Source organism: Sinohyriopsis cumingii, chromosome 7, assembly GCF_028554795.1.
Source record: "Sinohyriopsis cumingii isolate HCF-2022 chromosome 7, ASM2855479v2, whole genome shotgun sequence".
NCBI lineage: Eukaryota > Metazoa > Mollusca > Bivalvia > Unionida > Unionidae > Sinohyriopsis > Sinohyriopsis cumingii.
This window is the reverse complement of record NC_142967.1, coordinates 83,411,568-83,433,194: the sequence shown is the minus strand read 5'-3', so window position 1 is coordinate 83,433,194 and position 21,627 is coordinate 83,411,568. Positions and strand designations below refer to the sequence as shown.

Below are 21,627 nucleotides of genomic sequence, written 5' to 3'. Positions count from 1 at the left end.
AGTATTATTTTTTTTAAAAATTTGATGTTTTGGTCTATTTAAATTTAAACTTAGACTCATATCCTGAATAAATGTGCATTGCAACAACTTTTCCATTTGGTCTGGAATGGATGGATTTTGATTTTATGTTGATCAAACTCAATTCTGCTTTTCTGATTGTGATGGACTATATTATTGAGTCTATTCAGTGCAGATTTCAGTTGGAAATGTACTTGAAATTCCAGTTCATGTACAGTGTGTATCAGGTTTTGCAGGACATGTCATTTGGATTTGCAGAACTAAGAAAGTACATTTTGAGAAAATTAGGATGCATCAATGTAAGTATATTTACCATTCTCATTACCAGCTAAAGAAGACATGTTTATGCCCTGTCACTTGCATCTTGTTGTTGAAGGGACCCCAGCTCTGACCTATATTATACAGTGTGTGTCTTCTATCGCTGGCCCCAACATTGTATCAAAATAGTTACACAGGGAAAATTTCAAAGAAGCTATTGTGTGACAGTCCATTTAACCTGCGGAAATAATACTTTTTGTAATCTTGGCTTATTTGCTCTGAGGCTCTTAGTTTCCTACCAATACCTTCAGTTGCTTTTTTCCTCCTTGAGTCTGGTATTTTGGCAGACCTGTAAAATGGTACATCTCTGATAGATATGTAATAGCCCTTGGCCTCAGTATGCTTTTCTATACTATTCTTTGGCTAAACATTTATTTTATCATCACATTGTGAAAAATTGTCAGTGAGCTTTTTGTAATGAGATGTTTGCTTTTTTGAATAAATTACCTTTATTTTGAAGATATTCACAGACGGAAAAATTTAACAAAATTATTTGAACTGATTTCAGCAACGATTATGTGTAGGTGAAAACATTGTGTATTACATCACTGATTTTTTTGCTAATTCACAACAAAAGAAGATTCCTTTCTTAAGAAAACTAGGGACGTTTTATTTCAAGAAAAAACAATCAGCATCAAAACTTATTAAATTGTTCTATTGGAAAAAATTTTCTTCTAACGATTTCATTGCAACTAATAGTGAAACTTTTCATCCTTGAGGTAATCTGAGTGCCAATTCTGGAATTTTAAGTTCACTACAAAACTCTGGTATTCATTTCTCCATAATGAACCAGATCTGTGAAACAGCTTTTTATTCACCAAGTTCTCATTTTGCCCCATTGCTTTATAATATTTTATCAAATTTGTGAATGAGTAGGCTAATTTAAGGTAGTTTAATTATAATTACTTACATAAAAATATTTATAGCACTGTTCAATTGAAATGAGTATACACGATCATGACCACTAGCTGTTACACGTGTTGCCCACCTTTTAACTTATTTTTATTATTATTTCTCCCACCTTATTTGATTTGAGACAAAGGACAACATTAGCTTTATAGTACATGGCAGATCTGCTTTTAATTGATGTAACAACACAAAAATACTTAACAAATCAGAGTTCAAAACACATGGCACTTCATTAGGTTCTCACAGAATTGCTTGCTGACATAGCTGTGCTGGTAGATTGACATTTTCCACTTTTGAATACAAGAGTGCATATTGCATTTATGATTATTACACTGAAACCAAATTTAAAAGATTGAATTTCACTTGACAAAACTTGTGTCATTGGTATTTATTCATTAAAGTATTGCCAATAGTAGACATTATTGAAATTTTTATTGATAACAATTTTGTTGAATATTATTATTTACATTATTCTGAGAATGTTGTTTGGAAAGAAAATTGAACAAAATATATGACTTTTTATTAAAAGTTGAGAATTTCATGATGTTGATACAAATTTCAGTGTACTGTCATTTAAAAAATGTTAAAACAGCTAATATATCAAGGTTTTATTTAACAGGTTTGATTGCAATTTTCTTCATGTTAACAAATAGGGACCAGTTTTGTTTGTATTTTCAAGTTTTAAAACAATGCGATCCATGGCTGACCCAGCGTTACATGTTCACTAGTTACCAGGGCACAGGTTACCAAGGGATTGCTGTGTCTTAGTTTTACATTTGTCTGCATCAAAAATGGTGCAGCTAGTGTCTTGTGATATCCTTGGTAAATGGAACATTTTAGTGTGACTGGCTTCAGTTAGGAAAACAACAACAATTTACAGGCAACTATTAAGTGAGTATTGCCAGTACACATAGGAAATTTCGTATTATGATAATGAGCTGCCAACAGCTAACCCTAGTCATATTCCTCATATTGCCAAGTGTTATGCCATCTTGTGACTGTCAGTTATTACAAAATGATTGTGGGGCTTTGAAATTCAGTACTGAGTCTCAGATAATTTGTATACACTCGCCGTAAGGCAGGCATATCATATTATGACATTGACAGTCTAGGTCTGCCTGTGACCAATTTCATTTCTGCACAATAACTTGGATTGACACTGTCAACAGTTGCCAAATTTGTGGATGGCATGCACTTGCCTACATAGGACTATTAGTTGGACACTGGCTGGATGTATAATGTGCTGTTTTTGTTACTTACAATTGTTTTGACATTTACTAGAGTCAGGGACTTTGCCTATTGGATCAAAGAGAATCTCATATTATGTGTTATTACAACTACACCTTTAATATCTGATCCATTGAAGGTATGTTTGTGGGCTGAAGAGCTGTGACGACATCGAGCTGACTTTGAGCCGTGAGTTTATCATACAGCAACTGCTGCAGATAGGAAGTTTCATGGATTTGGCTGATACGGCTAGTAGGTAAGTACATCGAAGTAGTTACCTTGAAAAGCAATGGGGTGGGGTGGGGTTTTAATTTAATAGCAGTAATACATTACCACATTACCCACTATTAATGCATTGCTTTCCTTTTGCAGGAACTCATTATATCCAGTCCAAGCTAATTATTCCCTCCAATTAGTATTGGAGGTCTACATTTGAAAAGAACATGATCTAACTCCTTAATCAAAGTCAACATATGGAATACCATCCTCTTTTTGCTTGGGCAACCTACACATTATTCAGAGGTTGTAAGTTGTATTCATGTGCTATAATGATTTCCAGAGATTGTAGTTTTTTCTGTCTTTCCTTCTTTTTCCTACTATTTTGTTCGACTTCTCACCCCTACCCCCCACCCACCCCCACCCCCACCCCCACCCCCCAAAAAAAATAGCCCTATTATCCCTGTTATTTTTCAATTTTGGTGTTCAAAATGGATTACACAGTGCAGTAATGGTTGTAGCAAAATGAAATCAGCATTGATGTGGAACAGGGTGTTTGAGGTTTATTCTAGTCAATGCATGTGTTAGAGCAAAAATGTTTTTCAAATAATTTCACAGATGGATTAGAAAGAGACGAAAAACCAATTCAGAGATGAATACATGAATTACACAATACAGCATTCCATTCTAGGGCAGCTGCATGCAAATTGCAGGCTGTGTGGAAAGGATTTTAATATTGGTCATGGTGGTAAAACAAAGAAACCTTGAATTAGCACTTTTTAATAACTCTAGTACTAACGTAACTTCTTTTTTTACAGCAGAACTAAATTGTGGACACAAATTTTATTTACCGAGTTCTTAACAGAACACAGACTACCCCAAGCAGTAGAAGACTACATTGGTCCTTTGTTCAAACGGATGTTTCCTGATTCCAAAATTGCAGAAAATATGCATGTGAAAGAACAAAATCATGTAATATTGTTAGGTGTTTAGCAGAAGATAATTCACTTAAAACTGCAGAAGCCATGAAAATTGGGGCATTTAGTACAGGAATATTGATTATGATGACAAAAAGTTGTACCCATTCTGGGTAAAAGACTTTGACAACGAAAAGAGCAAAGTCAGAGTGCTCTTCTTTCATTACCAGAATTAACAGTAGATTCCACTGGAGAAAACATTTTTTATTTGCTTAATAATGCTTTGAATCAACCTAAGCTAGCAGAAATGTGTGAGGTTTTCAGCTGATAGTACATCAGTGATGACTGGAACTCATAAAGGAGTTGCATTCTATATTTTTTAAAATGTCTCCATCACTGTACATATCAGGTTGTCCCTGTCATATGATGCACATTGCTGCAGGAAAGGCTGCCGATAAATTAGAAGGAGAACTCATGAAGTATCAAGTTGGCATTCTACCTGACAATGTACTTCATGGGGACAGAGTTGATGTGCAATGGCACCTTATTTCCCAGCTAAAAGACCAAATAACTGGAAGATATATATTTCCTCTTCTTTCTCAGGTTATGAAAATAATATTGGTTCTTTACCATTCTAATGCTGACTGGGAGATTGTTCAGTATTGTTAACAAAAATAAAACTGAATTCAGATCCAGGCTCTGTAACCCAGCACTTAGTGCTTTACTTGTGTGCAAAACATTCATAATCTCAGCTGGTACAATGCGTTTTGAAATGCAGTATGAAAGACTGTTGCCTTTTAAAGCTCAAAGTAGTTGATGTTAAAAGACCAGAGGGGTAAATAAATCATTTTGTACATATGCTTATTGAATTTTATTATGTTATATGTGGATTACTCTTTTTCTGCTTGGATTTCTCTTTTTGTCCACTTGGATTACACTTTTTCCTTGCCAGGGGTTGTCATGTATGGATAAGAAGTATGGATCTTGATTTTGAGGTCAAAATGTTAATGTTCAAGGTCACTGACTGAAGGAAGAAAAATAGTTTCTGCACAATAAAAGTAGCTCTACCTTGCCTGAACTTTATGGATCGCTCACACTTAATATAAGGGAGAAACCTATCAGTTTTGGGGTCAAAAGGTAAAACCTGAAGGTCACTGAAGGAAAAATGGTCTGTGTAAGAATATCAGTTATATACATAGAGGACTATAAAGCATGGGGCAGGTATATAATGTGCCGTTCATGGTACTCTTGTTGTATTGAGCACTTCCGCAATTGCAATCTCAGTACAGTGTGTTGGAGAAGTTATTGTCCCTATGATTCCAGTGAGTATTCATGAATAGTAATTGAGGCAGATTAGTATCATCCCTATGATTCCAGTGAGTATTCATTAATAGTAATTGAGGCAGATTAGTATCATCTCTGATTCCATTGAGTATTCATGAATAGTAATTGAGGCAGATTAGTATCATCTCTGATTCCATTGAGTATTCATGAATAGTAATTGAGGCAGATTAGTATCATCTCTGATTCCATTGAGTATTCATGAATAGTAATTGAGGCAGATTAGTATCATCCCTATGATTCCATTGAGTATTCATAAATAGTAATTGGGGCAGATTAGTAACATCTCCGATTCAAGTTAGTATTCATGAATAGTAATTGAGGCAGATTAGTATCATCCCTATGATTCCAGTGAGTATTCATGAATAGTAATTGGGGCAGATTAGTATCATCTGATTCCAGTGAGTATTCACAAATAGTAATTGAGGCAGATTAGTATCATCCCTATGATTGTTAGTATTTATGAATAGTTGTTGTTGTTATTGTTGTGGGATTTAACACCATTTTTCAGCACAGGATAGGCTATACATGGCGGCCAGTATTAATGGTGGAGGAAGAATCTGGAAAAACCCCAGAAAGAACCACCTACCCACGAGAAGCTACTGGCAAGCTTTCTCACATACCAACATTGGCCGAATCCGAGACTCGAACCCACGCAGACAGGGGTGAGATGGCAGTGATCCATAATGGAGGGCACTTTAGACCACTCGGCCACTCGGGGCCCCTTTTATCAATAGTAATCGAGGCAGATTAGTAACATCTCTGAATTCCATTGAGTATTTATGAATAGTAATTGGGACAAATTAGTATCATCCCTATGATTCCAGTTAGTATTCATGAATAGTAATTGAGACAGATTAGTATCATCCCTATGATTCCAGTTTGTATTCATGAATAGTAATTGAGACAGATTAGTATCATCCCTATGATTCCATTGAGTATTCATGAATAGTAATTGAGGCAGATTAGTATCATCCCTATGATTCCATTGAGTATTCATGAATAGTAATTGAGGCAGATTAGTATCATCCCTATGATTCCATTTAGTATTCATGAATAGTAATTGAGGCAGATTAGTATCATCCCTATCATTCCATTGAGTATTCATAAATAGTAATTGGGGCAAATTAGTATCATCCCTATGATTCCAGTTAGTTGTTGTTGTTGTTGTGGGGTTTAACGCCATTTTTCAGCACATGATAGGCTATACATGGCGGCCAGTATTAATGGTGGAGGAAGAACCCGGGACTACCCCGGAAAGAACCACTGATCCACGAGAAGCTACTGGCAAGTCCAGTTAGTATTCATGAATTGTAATTGAGGCAGATTAGTATCATCCCTATCATTCCAATGAGTATTCATGCATAATAACTGGGGCAAATTAATATCATCCCTATGATTCCAGTTAGTATTCATGAATTGTAATTGAGGCAGATCACTATCATCCCTATGATTCCATTGAGTATTCATGAATAGTAATTGGGGTAGATTAGTATCATCCCTATGATTCCATTGAGTATTCATGAATAGTAATTGGGGTAGATTAGTATCATCCCTATGATTCCATTGAGTATTCATGAATAGTAATTGAGGTAGATTAGTATCATTTCTACAATGGCTGAGATAATGGCAATAAACTAAAAATGACTTTTGATGCAGAGCATAATTAATTAAAAAATTTGTATTGAGGTCACCCTTGAATGTTGACTGCTTCCCTAAATTTTGGAAGAGGGTTTGGAAAGTTCTTAAATATATTCTGCATATTTTGATTTTAATTATACGTTTTTCTTAGCTGCTTCATGGAAAGCAAATAAAGGATGCAAATTAAACTTGCATCATCAGGCCATCAGATTCTTTTGGTATTGAGTTTTCAGATCATTTTCACTTTTTTGCATAAGCATCATAAGCAAAAGTCACAAAATATAGCATTTTTGCAATTTACGTTTAATTCATCTCAATTTTAAAAAGAAAATTACATACACCCACAGGATATTGCATGCAAATCTTCATGTGTAAAGAAGTTACTTAATGCGTAGTATCAGTAGTATATGTTTGAATATTTGCCTGCCAATTAACTTAATGGGAAGTGGGAGTGTTCACTGTCTAATTATAATTGATACATTGACATGTGTTGTCAACTTTTGAATATTTGCCTGCCCAAGTAACAATTAACTTATTGGGAAGTGGGAGTGTTCACTCTCTAATTATAATTGATACATTGACATGTGTTGTCTACTTTTGAATATTTGCCTGCCCAAGTAACAATTAACTTATTGGGAAGTGGGAGTGTTCACTCTCTAATTATAATTGATACATTGACATGTGTTGTCTACTTTTGAATATTTGCCTGCCCAAGTAACAATTAACTTATTGGGAAGTGGGAGTGTTCACTCTCTAATTATAATTGATACATTGACATGTTGTCAACTTTTGAATATTTGCCTGCCCAAGTAACAATTAACTTAATGGGAAGTGGGAGTGTTCACTGTCTAATTATAATTGATACATTGACATGTGTTGTCTACTTTTGAATATTTGCCTGCCCAAGTAACAATTAACTTAATGGGAAGTGGGAGTGTTCACTGTCTAATTATAATTGATACATTGACATGTGTTGTCTACTTTTGAATATTTGCCTGCCCAAGTAACAATTAACTTAATGGGAAGTGGGAGTGTTCACTGTCTAATTATAATTGATACATTGACGTGTGTTGTCATCTTTTGAATATTTGCCTGCCCAAGTAACAATTAACTTATTGGGAAGTGGGAGTGTTCACTCTCTAATTATAATTGATACATTGACATGTGTTGTCAACTTTTGAATATTTGCCTGCCCAAGTAACAATTAACTTATTGGGAAGTGGGAGTGTTCACTCTCTAATTATAATTGATACATTGACATGTTGTCAACTTTTGAATATTTGCCTGCCCAAGTAACAATTAACTTAATGGGAAGTGGGAGTGTTCACTGTCTAATTATAATTGATACATTGACGTGTGTTGTCTACTTTTGAATATTTGCCTGCTGAAGTAACAATTAACTTAATGGGAAGTGGGAGTGTTCACTGTCTAATTATAATTGATACATTGACGTGTGTTGTCATCTTTTGAATATTTGCCTGCCCAAGTAACAATTAACTTAATGGGAAGTGGGAGTGTTCACTGTCTAATTATAATTGATACATTGACGTGTGTTGTCATCTTTTGAATATTTGCCTTCCCAAGTAACAATTAACTTAATGGGAAGTGGGAGTGTTCACTGTCTAATTATAATTGATACATTGACGTGTGTTGTCAACTTCTGAATATTCTGTTACTGTTACTAGAAAATGTTACATAAGTTCTCCTTTGATAGGAACATTATGAAACCATTTTGAAAAAAAAGATTCATTTTATGAGTACAGTTTACAGAACATTAAAAATCATAATATTGAAATTATTAAACATTTATTAAAAAAATTCACATAAAATAAGCAAGTAAAATTGTGTTAACCAATTAAAATAAATTCTTTAAAAACCAACATTGGTGAGTTAAATTTTGATGCATTGGACATTTCATTCATACTTTGCATAAATTTGTGAGCAATATTACATATGTTTGTTTAAACATTTTCTTAAAATTTATATCATTGGTGCCATATAATAAATATTGCTTCAAATTTAAAAGGAAAGCTGTGGAAGAGGTGCTGCACTGGATGCTGATGAGTGACCATGTGAGTCATCGACTTGTGAAGGACATCATTCAGCGGATCTGTGAAGTCAAGGGTAGAACAGAAGTGATGGTATCATACTTTGCAGAGACAGTATCAGAAATACGAGAGCCAATTACAGTCATTGAAGCAGAGGCTGATGCTCAGTGGAAGAGACAAATTGATGTCCAGGTTATAATATGATCTGTTTTATTATCCGCTTACCAATTAAGGTTTTAGAGAATATAGTGTTTTGCATGTTCTCGTGTTCACATACTACTGGGAAATTAGGAAAAAGAAAGGAATAATAATAGATTTATTTCCGAGACAGAAAAGCCCTGTACTTTTACAAATTAGTCAAAATCAGGGAAAAAGCTGGAAATTTTCAAATTACACTTTATTATGATTAGTTGCAGAAAACTAAATGGATTTCAGTTATTTAACTGATATTTTTAATGTTTTGAGTTAATTGCAAGAATTTTCATAAGTTGTTGTTGTGGGGTTTAACATCTTTTTTCAGCACATAATAGGCTATGCATGGCGGCCAGTATTAAAGGTGGAGGAAGAGCCCGGGAAGAACCACCGACCCACAAGAAGCTACTGGCAAGCTTTCTCACATACCCACACTGGCCGAATCCCAGATTTGAACCCACGCAGACAAAGGTGATATGGCAGTGATCCGTAATGGAGAGCACTTTAGACCACTCAGCCATTCGGGGGCCCCTTTCGTAAGCTGCAGAATTTAAGTCAGTTGCTGTATAAAATGATCCATGAACCCAATGATACAAGTCAAAACAATTTTTCCAGCATTGTGCAACCAATAACAGCACACATGTAATGTCAGTCACATCAAAATAAAGTGGCAAAAGTGTGCTACATCAACAGGAAAATTTAGACACAGGTCCTAAGAACAGTACATGGGGGACAGTTTCAAATTAAATGAAATCATTTACCTTTATTTTAAGTCTCCATGGAAAGTGGCTATTTTTGAGCATGTAAGATCTAAGTGAAAGTTAAGTGATAATGAAAGGTTTTATTATAGTTGCCTTTCCTGTTCTTCTTTATATTTGGGTTTTTTAAGCACTATTATTGTAGGCAGTGCTGTTGCTGTTATTTGGAGTAGACTACATGCCGCACTGCATGAATGTGCATGTCACTGGAGACATTCAGGATTGGCTTTATCAGTCAGAAAAGCATTTAAGCTGAGTGTAGAAAGGCAAGTTCTTGGTGTCATTAAGTATGCCATTTTGATTTTGACAGCTAATTTTCTAGTTAAAATTGTTAAAAATGAAATCTCGAGCAGTTTTCTGTACACTGGAGGTAGCTGAAATTGTAAACTAGTATGTTTCTAATGACTAAACTGTTTACAGATAAATTGTTGCTCCGTTGTATTCTCTTTCTCTGTCAACATTAGCTCAAAATATACATACTGTTCATTAATAAAGAATGGAGGTACATTATGTTTTCACAAGTGTTAATGCTTACAATATCTTCTCTTTGTTAAATTTGTATGAGCCATGTGTAATCAAGATAGTATAATTTACTCCGTCATGTAAACATTTCAAATTTTCATAAATGTGACAATCATAGCTCCGTCTCCTTCCCGTCAAATAAGGGATACCTATTGGTTTTGTGTTTTCTGTCTGCTTGTCCATGGCTCTTCAGGGGTGGATAACTCTCATGTGTGGTAGTCCAATGGGAAACCAAAATGGAAATTAAAGTGGCACAATCAGTTTTGGAAGCTGATATTTTTTAGTGGATAAACATTTCCATTTGATGTGCCATTAAAAACATGCAGCTGGTTAGACAAATACTCCAAGTACTTAAATAAATTATGTAATTATGGGGAGTTTTTTGCACAAAAAATTAACATTCCAGGGATGGTCCTGGCTTTTAAAAAGCTGTCGCCAAAAAAATCGCCAACCTCAATATTTTGTCACCAATTTTCAAAAAGTGTCGCCAAAAAAAGTAGTGTACATTTTTCCAAGTGTTAATTTAGTCTATTAATGTAACAGGCAATGAAAATTACAAAAGATGGATTAGTTAATACTTAAATTACAAGAAGCATTAACAAAATGTTACAAAGTGTTACATGAAGATCCGTCGCGATTTTAGGGCTGCCCACTTGTTGAATGCAGTTTCAAAGTCTAATTTTTCACATCTGTACATGCTGATTCTCACTAAATTCTCGAGAGATGAGATGCAGAGCTTATTTCTGATGTCAGTTTTTATGAAGTTCATCTTACTGAATCCACATTCACAGTCTACAGTGCTGACAGGTGACACCAGTCGTCTCTCAGCAGCCCTCCCCCCCCCTTATGGCTAGCTTCACAAAGCTTGCAGCGAATTGCTTCCTAAATCCCAAGAATGATCACTGAATGCTGTATAAATTTTCTCGACAAGAAAAATAGGATCTCCATTCCCACGAATGAAACTTACACGAGTCAACACCTGGCAATATTGGACCGTATATATATATATATATATAAGCATAAATTCACACCCAACTTAGGGATTCTTTCACTCCTGTATTTTGAGAAATAAATAATTATTATTAATTATGCAAAACTGTTTTTTTTTTTTTTTTTTGCTATTTCTTGTTGCAGAGTTTAAGTCTCTGCAGCCGTAACACAGGACTGATGGCAAAAGGAAAAGATCAATGAGTAAAATGCTGCACTGGCGACAGATGTAATTGTGATTTAGATTGTTTCCATTTGCTTTGTATTTATACACAGTTGTCGCTACTTCAAAGCTTATCAGTTTTCTATGAAGGTTCAACAAAACTATTGTATTGGTATATGTATAAAAAAAACAGAAGGATTAGCCATACAATTAATTGTATCTGTTCTATTCGCGTCTTCAGAAGTCGGTCAGTTGTAGGTATAGTGCAGTAGCATGATTAACTGTATCACAGCATACAGTACTCAGCCCAGATGTCAGCATAAGCAGATTATGATGTAACAATGCACTGTAAAGATGGGGTTGTCAATAAGAACAAAGGATCGTTTGTGTAACAGATTGATACCAATGCATTGCTTAGTCAAGTTTGTGGCTTCCTTTCGTTCTGCCTTTTAATTTATCCAGTCCAAATCCATGATTGTATGTACAAATTAAATAACCAAAAAGTATGTTGCCAAAAAAATCGCCAGATGGGATATTTTTGTCGCCAATAAGGAAAAAAAAATCGCAATTTGCGACATTGGCGAAGCCCAGGACGATCCCTGCATTCATTTCCCGAATATATGTAATTTAAACTTGACAAACAATAAAGTGAAACTTTTTTTCCTATGGCTACATGAAGGTACAAATGCTTGAAACATTAGAAATCTATCTTGGAAATTTGTAAGATGAAAAAAATCCCAGAAATAAATAGCTTTCATTATAAATCAAATGAAAATAAAATAATAGGCTTGGATAATAAAAAGCCTCAGCTGCAGTTTATACTCATTGTTATACTTTAGTATTTGGCAGTTTATACTCATTGTTATACTTTAGTATTTGGCAGTTTATATCCCCCAGATGATTTTAAACTGAAAATTGCTCAAAACTTAACATTTGTTCATAAAATTGATCATTTCAACCTGAGTTTCCTCAGGACATCCCAGACATTGTCATTTTCCTGCTTTAAACCAGATTCAGATTTTTTATATTAACACAGTGTCCATGTTCATGTATGTGAGCCTAGTTTGAGGAATTGTACAATAAAGTTGCAGTTCTTTAAATTAGTTATTCTACAGGTTCCAGCCAGGATCATACCAAATATGTAGGAATATGTGCTCTTGAAAAGTAGTGATGTGCGGGAAATTCCATAAATTAGTTCAAAGTAGCACACATAAAAATGTATTCTTTGCAGCATACAATTTTTATTTAACTTTTAACCAGTACAGTGCTTGCAGCAGCATAAGTTGTGCCACTGGTTGACGTCTCAGATCACTTGTCAAGTTTTTTCGGGTAGGCATCTGTTTACACATATGGGTACTTCTGCTTGACATGAATAGTTTTTAAACTAAATATGATTGGTGCATTGGGCCTTGGAGTCTGTCTTGCTTTTAACCTTGCATTCGTCAAGGAATTTTACACAGGCTTGTCTTACTTTTAACCTTGCATTCGTCAAGGAATTTTACACAGGCTTGTCTTGCTTTTAACCTTGCATTCATCAAGGAATTTTACACAGGCTTGTCTTGCTTTTAACCTTGCATTCGTCAAGGAATTTTACACAGGCTTGTCTTACTTTTAACCTTGCATTCATCAAGGAATTTTACACAGGCTTGTCTTGCTTTTAACCTTGCATTCATCAAGGAATATTACACAGGCTTGTCTTGCTTTTAACCTTGCATTCATCAAGGAATTTCACACAGGCTTGTCTTGCTTTTAACTTTGCATTCGTCAAGGAATTTTACACAGGCTTGTCTTACTTTTAACCTCGCATTCGTCAAGGAATTTTACACAGGCTTGTCTTGCTTTTAACCTTGCATTCGTCAAGGAATTTTACACAGGCTTGTCTAAGTCATGGTCTTCATAGAAAACCAAAAATGGCAGGTTTCCGACATGGTTCATCATCAGATGACAATTTCGGTCAGCAAACACTTGCTGATGATAGCAATGATGAAAATAATTTTGCAAGTTTTGAAGTATAGCAGATTAGTATTAGGAGATAGGAAAGTATTACTAGAAATGCCAGTGATTGATTTTGAACCCAAGGATGATTGATGTTGAATACTAGTATGATTAAAATGCTGGATGGTCATAAAACAGACTGCATGCCTGTCAACCTGCTGTTCTGCAGTATTTTGAAATTAAATGTGGAAATAAAGAACATCAAAACTAATTAAAATTCAGGCAACAGAAATGCTGCCAGAGTGCGAGTGTGCAAAATATGCAGAAATGTAAATTTTCTGGTTTTAGTCGAAAAAATTTTTTTTTTTTAAATACAGACCAATTTTCATTTTTTGGGAACATTTTCTGTGGACTTTTTTCCAGTTTTTTTTAAATCAGAATATTTGTTGCAGGATGTAATTTGAGTTTAAAAGAAGGTAACAAGACACAGTACACCAGGCGGGAATTGTTAATTGTTTCAGTCATTCATTATGATGTTTCAAGTAATGTTTCACGCATTTAGATCTTCTTGTGGAATTTAAATTTGTTGAAAGAGGAAAATGAATGTATGGATATAACTACCTTTGACCAGTCAGTAAAAAAATCTGTTCAGATGGAGTTGACTAGAAGAAAAGATCACAATAAGGAGGGTTTTTAAAAAAAAAAATATTCTGAAATTGGAGGAACCTGGACTTACCTAGTGCATGAGCTGCAAAGGCAAAAATAATTCTGGATCAGCTGACAAAAAAGTGCTCCCTAACCATGCTTAGCACATTTTATATACTAATCATTATAATATAATGTTTGAAAGAAAACTACGAACCATAATTTTAAAACCAGTGCAGTAGGAAACACCTTTTTTTTACCTCACAGCAGGCACCCCAGGTCGTTTGGAAAACAGTTTCATTCTGAAATAACAGGTATCAACTGATCTTCACAAGCGACTTGTCAAAACAATCAAAGAGTATTCAAGTCTATAAATGATAATAATAGTTAATCTTTCCTTACATGTTTTAATGATTCTGAAAATGTTGTGCATGTTTTCAGTTACTTGTGAATTTCCCACTTTACACATGCCCTGGAGATGCATGGAAAATTGTCAGTTTTTTTTTTAAAGGCTGTTTCTCCCCCTGAATATGTAAAATTTGTATCCTAAATATGGGGAGCAGTTATGCATGAGAACTCTTGCAGTTTAGTTTATAGTCGCACATATAAATATGCACTCTGCATAGTATACAGTTTTATTTAACTGTTACCCTTAAAGTGCAGGTTGCATCATAAGTTGGTAGATGACTCATAGCACTGGTTGTGACACATGTCTGTTGTAAGATAGGCAACTGTTTACACATCTGGATACTTTGGCTTGACATGAATGGGTTGTTGATTCCATTCTGCAACGGCCATCAGTGAACCTTGACATGAATGGGTTGTTGATTCCATTCTGTAACAGCCATCAGTGAACCTTGACATGAATGGGTTGATGATTCCATTCTGTAACGGCCATCAGTGAACCTTGACACGAATGGGTTGTTGATTTCATTCTGTAACGACCATCAGTGAACCTTGACACGAATGGGTTGTTGATTCCATTCTGTAATGGCCATCACTGAACCTTGACATGAATGGGTTGTTGATTCCATTCTGTAACGGCCATCAGTGAACCTTGACATGAATGGGTTGTTGATTCCATTCTGTAATGGCCATCAGTGAACCTTGACATGAATGGGTTGTTGATTCCATTCTGTAACGGCCATCAGTGAACCTTGACATGAATGGATTGTTGATTCCATTCTGTAACGGCCATCAGTGAACCTTGACATGAATGGGTTGTTGATTCCATTCTGTAATGGCCATCAGTGAACCTTGACAAAGTCATTTTCATCCATTATAGAATCTGGGTAAAGAAATGGCATTTTGGATTTCAAAATTTGGGGGAACTGTGGGGTTCATTAGTTCATTCATATATTTATTTGTTCATTTGTTGTCTTCATTCACCCTTAGTGTCTTGGGCCCTGTATCACATGAAAGCTAATATGTGGCTGCATCTCAGGGTGTGTCGCTTATACTAAATTTAGGTCAGTGGCATAAACAGGCTTTCAAGTGGCTATATGTTTCACTACTTTTTAATTTATTTCCTTCTCTTCAAACCAGCCCAACTGTTCCAACGTTTAATTATTTTGAGAAAATCTTTTATCAATTTATCACATACTAACCATCATAGAGTAGTTCTTTTGTCTTGTATGTTTAATTTTTCACTAATTTATCAGTTTTTATGGAGCATTTATTACTCTATTGTTTCGAATTTGCCTTGGCAGATTGGTCCATTTGTTGTGCTTCATGAATGGTAGGGCCAGCATGTTAAATTTGTCTGATTTGCAGTTCTAGATAAAGACTGGCTGCTTTTGGTGTGGAGCCTGTCTATTCCTGGAAAAAGAAGATTGGAGGATATGTTAATAGAGATATGATTGGTTGCACTACAAATATTGAGTCAATTGTATGATTCTGCCCTACTTATCTGGCTGATTTCCCTACTTTTGTTTCCTACATTATCCCTGCATTTAAATTAAATATCCCCATTTATTGTTGCTAACCCTGGCACTTTTTTTCCCTCCATGGTAAAAAAAAATCCCAAAATTGGTTTGTGTGTCTAATTGAGCTGCTTTAGCCCAGTACTTAGTACATTATATATACTGATCATTATAATATAAATAAAATTCAAAGAAATTTTTTTACAGATTTTTTTAAAAACAATTTCCAAATTAGATTTGTGCATCTAATTGAGCTGGTTTATCCCAGTACTTGAAACATTTAATACATTATATATACTAATCATTAAAAGATATATAATGTTAACAAACAAATGCCTACCTACCTACCCTAATTTTAAAACCAGTGCAGTAGGAAACATTTTTTGTTGTTGGCCTCATCACCCTCAAATCAAAGACATTGAAGTTATTAAAATTATTCATTGTGTGGATGCTATCAATATATAGAGCCATGTTTTGGGGAGGTGAAAGCATTTGTTTTACTAGGGTCTAATTGTTTTACTAGGGTCTAATTGTGCAAGATCCCTTAAATTCCTAAGTGCTGAAAACTTCTCCAAATTAATCTTAAAAAACAAAGAATAAAATACTGGGTTGGTTGCTAGTTTAATTTTTAATGACACTTTTAACACATTATTAAATATATTATTAAAAAACAAAGAAAAAAATGCTGGGTTGGTTGCTAGTTTAATTTTTAATGACACTTCAACACATTATTAAATATATTAATAGATGAAATAAAAGCAAAATACCATTCCTAAGAATACTGAGGCAGCCGACTCGGCTGCCTTTGTGGGTATTGAACCCATAACCATAGGATTATGAATCACATGCTGTACCAACAGAGATACCATTGTTCCTGAATAAGTTTGGAAAGTTAATGTGCTATTTGCAATAAATACTTGGTCCTCAAACAAAACTTATTGCTTAAAGGTATTTTCCATTATCCCAGTCAAAGGACCTACAAGAATAAAACACAGTAAATTGATTTGATGTATTCAGGTTTTCAGGCATTCCAAAATATTGGTTTCTGATTGAATAAATGTTTATAATGATGAAAAGTTATAGATATTATGATTGAAATGCTGTTATGAATGGAATGCAAGAGTAAGCATGTAAATAAGTTAATTTTAAAAAAAAACAACCTAGCAAGCAACTTTCAGATCCCATCCTGAAAGTTAGTTCCGGTATTCTGAATATTTCATTGTGACATATCATAAGATGTATATCATTTCCCACTTTGCAAAAATTGCTGTCAGAATTAACAACTTCCTCTTGACTTAAGATTTACAAGCTAAACTATTTGTATAGTAATTGATTTTTTTTGTTTGTTTCAAAGTCACTCTCAACTGATAGATTGCAGGTGTTCGTGTTAAGCTGAACCAGTTGCGTGAAGAGTTGGATGAGTGTGTGAGAAAACAGGAGTTTGCACGTGCTGGTGAGATCAAAGTGCAGGTGTCTAAACTTGAGGCAGAGAGAGCTGAGCTTCTGGATGCTGCAGAACCAAAAACACAAGAAATCAGGACAGAGAAGGTACATGTATAAATATTGTTTGTCGAAAGGGACTAGGACTAAGACAACAGATCAAGGAAAATACAATACAGTGGTCCCCCAGTTAAAATCTCATCCCTTTTGCAGCAGAAAAGTAGCCTTGTGAGAGGGGTGATGTTTTTATTGGGGTATCACACATGCGAGTAATTACATTTAAAGTATGAGATTTATAGTTTGAAATATTTTCATTTGGAAATCATGGGCATGTTATGGAATTAATGTGATAAAACATATCAGTGTTATTGAAAAATATTAATAATCAATTGTGCAAATCCACCTTGTCAATAAAATTAGGGTACAAACATCAGGCTGTAACTGTTACTGATCGTCCATTCCATTTTCACACTGAGGTAGAATGTGTAACTGATAATGTTCGTCTGAATATTTCTAAAATGAAATATTTAAGCAGTGATAAAAGAAATCTTGATCTTTTCACTTGGTTGAATTGCTTTTGCTTTTCATTTTGAAGTGAAATTTTCTGATGACATTTTGAACAACCTATTCTTTCATTGCCAGTTTGTAGTTATTGCATGAAACATTGTATTGATAAAGGAAGTGAGTTTCTCAAGTGATCGATTAGTTGTAGTCTGGTACCCTTGTAAGTACAGTGGTGATTGATGAGAGAAGCCACAACCACTCACATAGAATTTTTACTTCATGGTGACCAAGTGTTTGAGCAATATGGTTACCCTTGTCCATGAAATTCTGCTTCAGCATGCCAGGAAAGCTAAGTTGATTTTGCCTTATCACAAATTGATGGCACACTTCCTCCCTTTCATGTCCTCAAATAAATGCATTTATGTTTTCCCCCAGGTCATTTATTTTGTGTAGCATTAAAACTTATAATTTTTGATACATAACAATTGAGACATAATTTAAAATCAACTTTTGTGCTAATTAATAGCTTCTTGTGACCTTAAATAAATCCTGAGTTTACAATCCTTCATGTGTCCCATAAAATGCCAAACCAAAACAATAGAAATAAAACTCTCGGTAGTGAAATTCCATGCTTTGTTTTCAATCACAATATCAAACACTGTATCATGAAAGAAATTAAAAATTTCCCTATTATTTATGGGATACCAGTTTTTGTGCATTTTGTAGCAGCTACAAATAATCAATTTAAAGATCTAATGAGCAGTTATCTTTCAAGACAATAGTATTCCTTCAATAATCCATGATGACTGTTCCAGTAAAATATAATTGGGACCCAAGGAAGGCACTTTTAATGTGGAGTGGTCACCCATAGGTGCAGTTTAGATGTTTGTATTGTTTTTACATAAACTCTGTACTCTGAGTACCCTGGCATATATTTTTAACAAAGTGCCTTCCCCGGATATCATGTATGTTTAAATGGAACAGCCCTGAATTGCCACACAGAAGCTTTTTTTTCTTCAAGTTTTGCAATACCAAAAATATAAACGCACAGTGCTCATTAATGCAGTTTTCATCACTGCCATCTGTTCCTGATTTTGTGGATTTATTATGAATACTTACTGAAAATTCTGCATTTCGATCTATATTGACTAAATTCTGGAAAATGTAAATGTATGGGGTACAATTTTGAAAAAGGCTTTTATGTGTGGACACAGCTGTGGAGAAAAGTACTTAAGCTCTGATATCTATGGTTTTTTTCTCAATGTAAAATCAATTAAATTGTTTTTAACTAGGTACAGGTATGTATAGGTTCATAGTAAGATGCAATATGGTTGTTACTTTAAAGATCATGTTGCTCATTTCAGATGGGCTGTCTAGATTCCAAAAAGATAAACACTAGGATTCCTGACATCGGTTGGCATCTCTGAACTAAGAGATACTCGGTGAAGAAGGTACAGTGGTATATAAAGAAAGATAAATTAGGCCACTTTATAAGAAACCATAATGTTTAATTTTAAAGAAAGAAAAAAATATTCTATTCCTGCTAAATAATGGATGATCATCACATTGTTTTTCTTTTATTTTTTTCTTCTTCAGAATGACCCACCCACAGTGTTGAAGTGCCAGAAAATGATTGCTGAGATGCTGGAAGAGTTGTCTCTCAGCTCAATGAACTCCACATTACAAACACTTATGGAAACCCAGGTACTTTTCTGCAACTTCTTTTTATAACATAAATATATCCAAACTATCCTTTGATAGGAAATATTTTTATCTTTAATGCCCCGCTTGAGCTCTAGTAATGTCTGTCCATCTGTCAGTCCATCCAGCTTTTCCATAAACAGGTAAGTTTTCTGCAATTGTTGGATTTGGCCAAATGTTTTATGCACCAATATATTGATGAGCTCTAGAAAGAGTTTGATTTGTAGCCTTCTATGTTCTCATCTTGAAAAGTATTTTAAAAAAATTAACTGTGAATACACTGACAGGATCAGCATCATACATGCCAACCATTACGCTTGTGGTGTAATCATTACCCAGTTTTTCACTAAATTACATCTTAAACTCGCCCATATGTGGATTATGCTTTGTTTGTATATCCCCTCCACACACAAAAAATGAAAAAGTTGTTTTCTCATTTTTATTAGTCTCTCGTTAATCCCACAACTCATGTTCTACAAATGACAGCTTCAATGGAACTATGGCTTGGATATGGGAGGTTGCAGGTTCAAACCCTGGCCAAGTCATACCAAAGACTTTTACAAAATGTAATAGTATTAATACCCCTACTACCTTCATCAATAAAAATTACTAGTATTAATACCACTACCTACTTCATCAACAAAAAAAAGGTACTAGTATTAATACCCCTACCTCCTTCATGAACAAAAAGTACTAGTATTAATACCCCTACCTCCTTCATGAACAAAAATTACTAGTATTAATACCCCTACCTCCTTCATTAACAAAAAGTACTAGTATTAATACCCCTACCTCCTTCATCAACAAAAAGTACTAGTATTAATACCCCTACCTCCTCCATCAACAAAAAGTACTAGTATTAATACCCCTACCGTCTTCATCAACAAAAAGTACTAGTATTAATACAGAGATCTCGGAAACGCTTAATTACGTGTATTTGGACGCCAATTTTTGATCTGGGAGGTAGAAATTCACTGAGGAACAAGACTCCTAGTTTTAAAATCCTAGCGAGACCTCTGTAATATCCCTTCATCAACGGCATACTATTTGGATCCTATATCTATCAATGGAGCATTTGAGTGTGACTCACACTTGGGTGTTTTTTCCCCCTACTTTCACTCCTGTTTGTAACACTGCTTACATGCTATTACAGACTGAAGTCTCCTTAGTTTATTTCAGCTGAAAATAAATTGATCAAAGCATAATATACCACCATTTTCAATACAATATCTGATCAGATGAGCAAAACACACAGACAGAAATTGTTCCATGTCATATAGATACTTATGCTTTGTAAGAAGATACAAACTGTTTGGTAACCTGGACTGTAGTTTTGTTGCACTATTGGGGAGCGATGTACAGATAATATGAACTTCTGGGAGAGTGACATTTATAAGGTGAAGTTGTATGCATTTGCAATGGAGAGAGAATGTTGGTATACCTCTGTATTAATTTATTTGGATAGTGTACTTGTGGAAATTATACATGATCTGTGCATACAGCTAACTAAAATGACCTCTCCCATGTGCTCAAAAAATCAGCCTGAATTAGTCTAAAGTACACAATCTTTTGCAGTTATTGAAATAGGGAAAAGGAATTCTCCCAGATTAGACATTATCAGCTTCTGAAAGTGCAATGAATGAATTACAAAATATATAGAATGTAAAAAAAGAAGTTTGTATATTTTTTTAGTGCAGTATACCTCTGAAGTTTAGAAAGTGAAAATGACCATGCAGGTATAGCATTTTTTTGGTAGGTGCACATTTGAAGTAAGGCCAAGCTGTATACTCAATAATCCAAGTTACACCCATCCATCATAATAAAAAATTAAAGGGAATTAAAAATTCTTTAAACATCATCTAAGATATACAAAGTCTTTTTTAAGTAACCAGTATAACCAGTAAGGAAAATCCTGAAAAGTATTTTTCTTTAAAGATCTTTCCCTATGCAAAATATGAAACTGTGGAGTGCCACCTTTTCTTCAGAATTATTTTACAGCCTTATCTTGTTGAGGCTGCAACATCATTGCTAATAAATTAGGTGATCTTATTACACATTGGCTGGGCTTCTTACTTCTCAGGAGATGGTCTTTGTTTCCAGTTTCAATCAAACTAGACTAATATAATTAATAGGTAAAACCTATGCATATTTATGAGTGGTATTGCATCTGATTGGCTGCATTTGGTTAAGTTTTTGTCTGATTGGCTGCATTTGTTTAAGTCT

At 34.5% G+C, this 21,627-nt stretch overlaps 1 protein-coding gene across 1 annotated transcript in view; it reads left to right on the top strand.

The window, feature by feature from the left end:
* LOC149795646 (condensin complex subunit 3-like) overlaps nt 1-21,627 on the top strand; it is an 88,100-nt gene that overhangs the window by 17,922 nt on the left and 48,551 nt on the right. The window contains exons 8-11 of the mRNA XM_089965472.1: nt 2,612-2,728; nt 8,614-8,827; nt 17,131-17,307; nt 19,300-19,407. Coding sequence (XP_089821598.1) covers nt 2,612-2,728; nt 8,614-8,827; nt 17,131-17,307; nt 19,300-19,407 — 616 coding nt within the window. The remainder of the gene's footprint in view (nt 1-2,611; nt 2,729-8,613; nt 8,828-17,130; nt 17,308-19,299; nt 19,408-21,627) is intronic.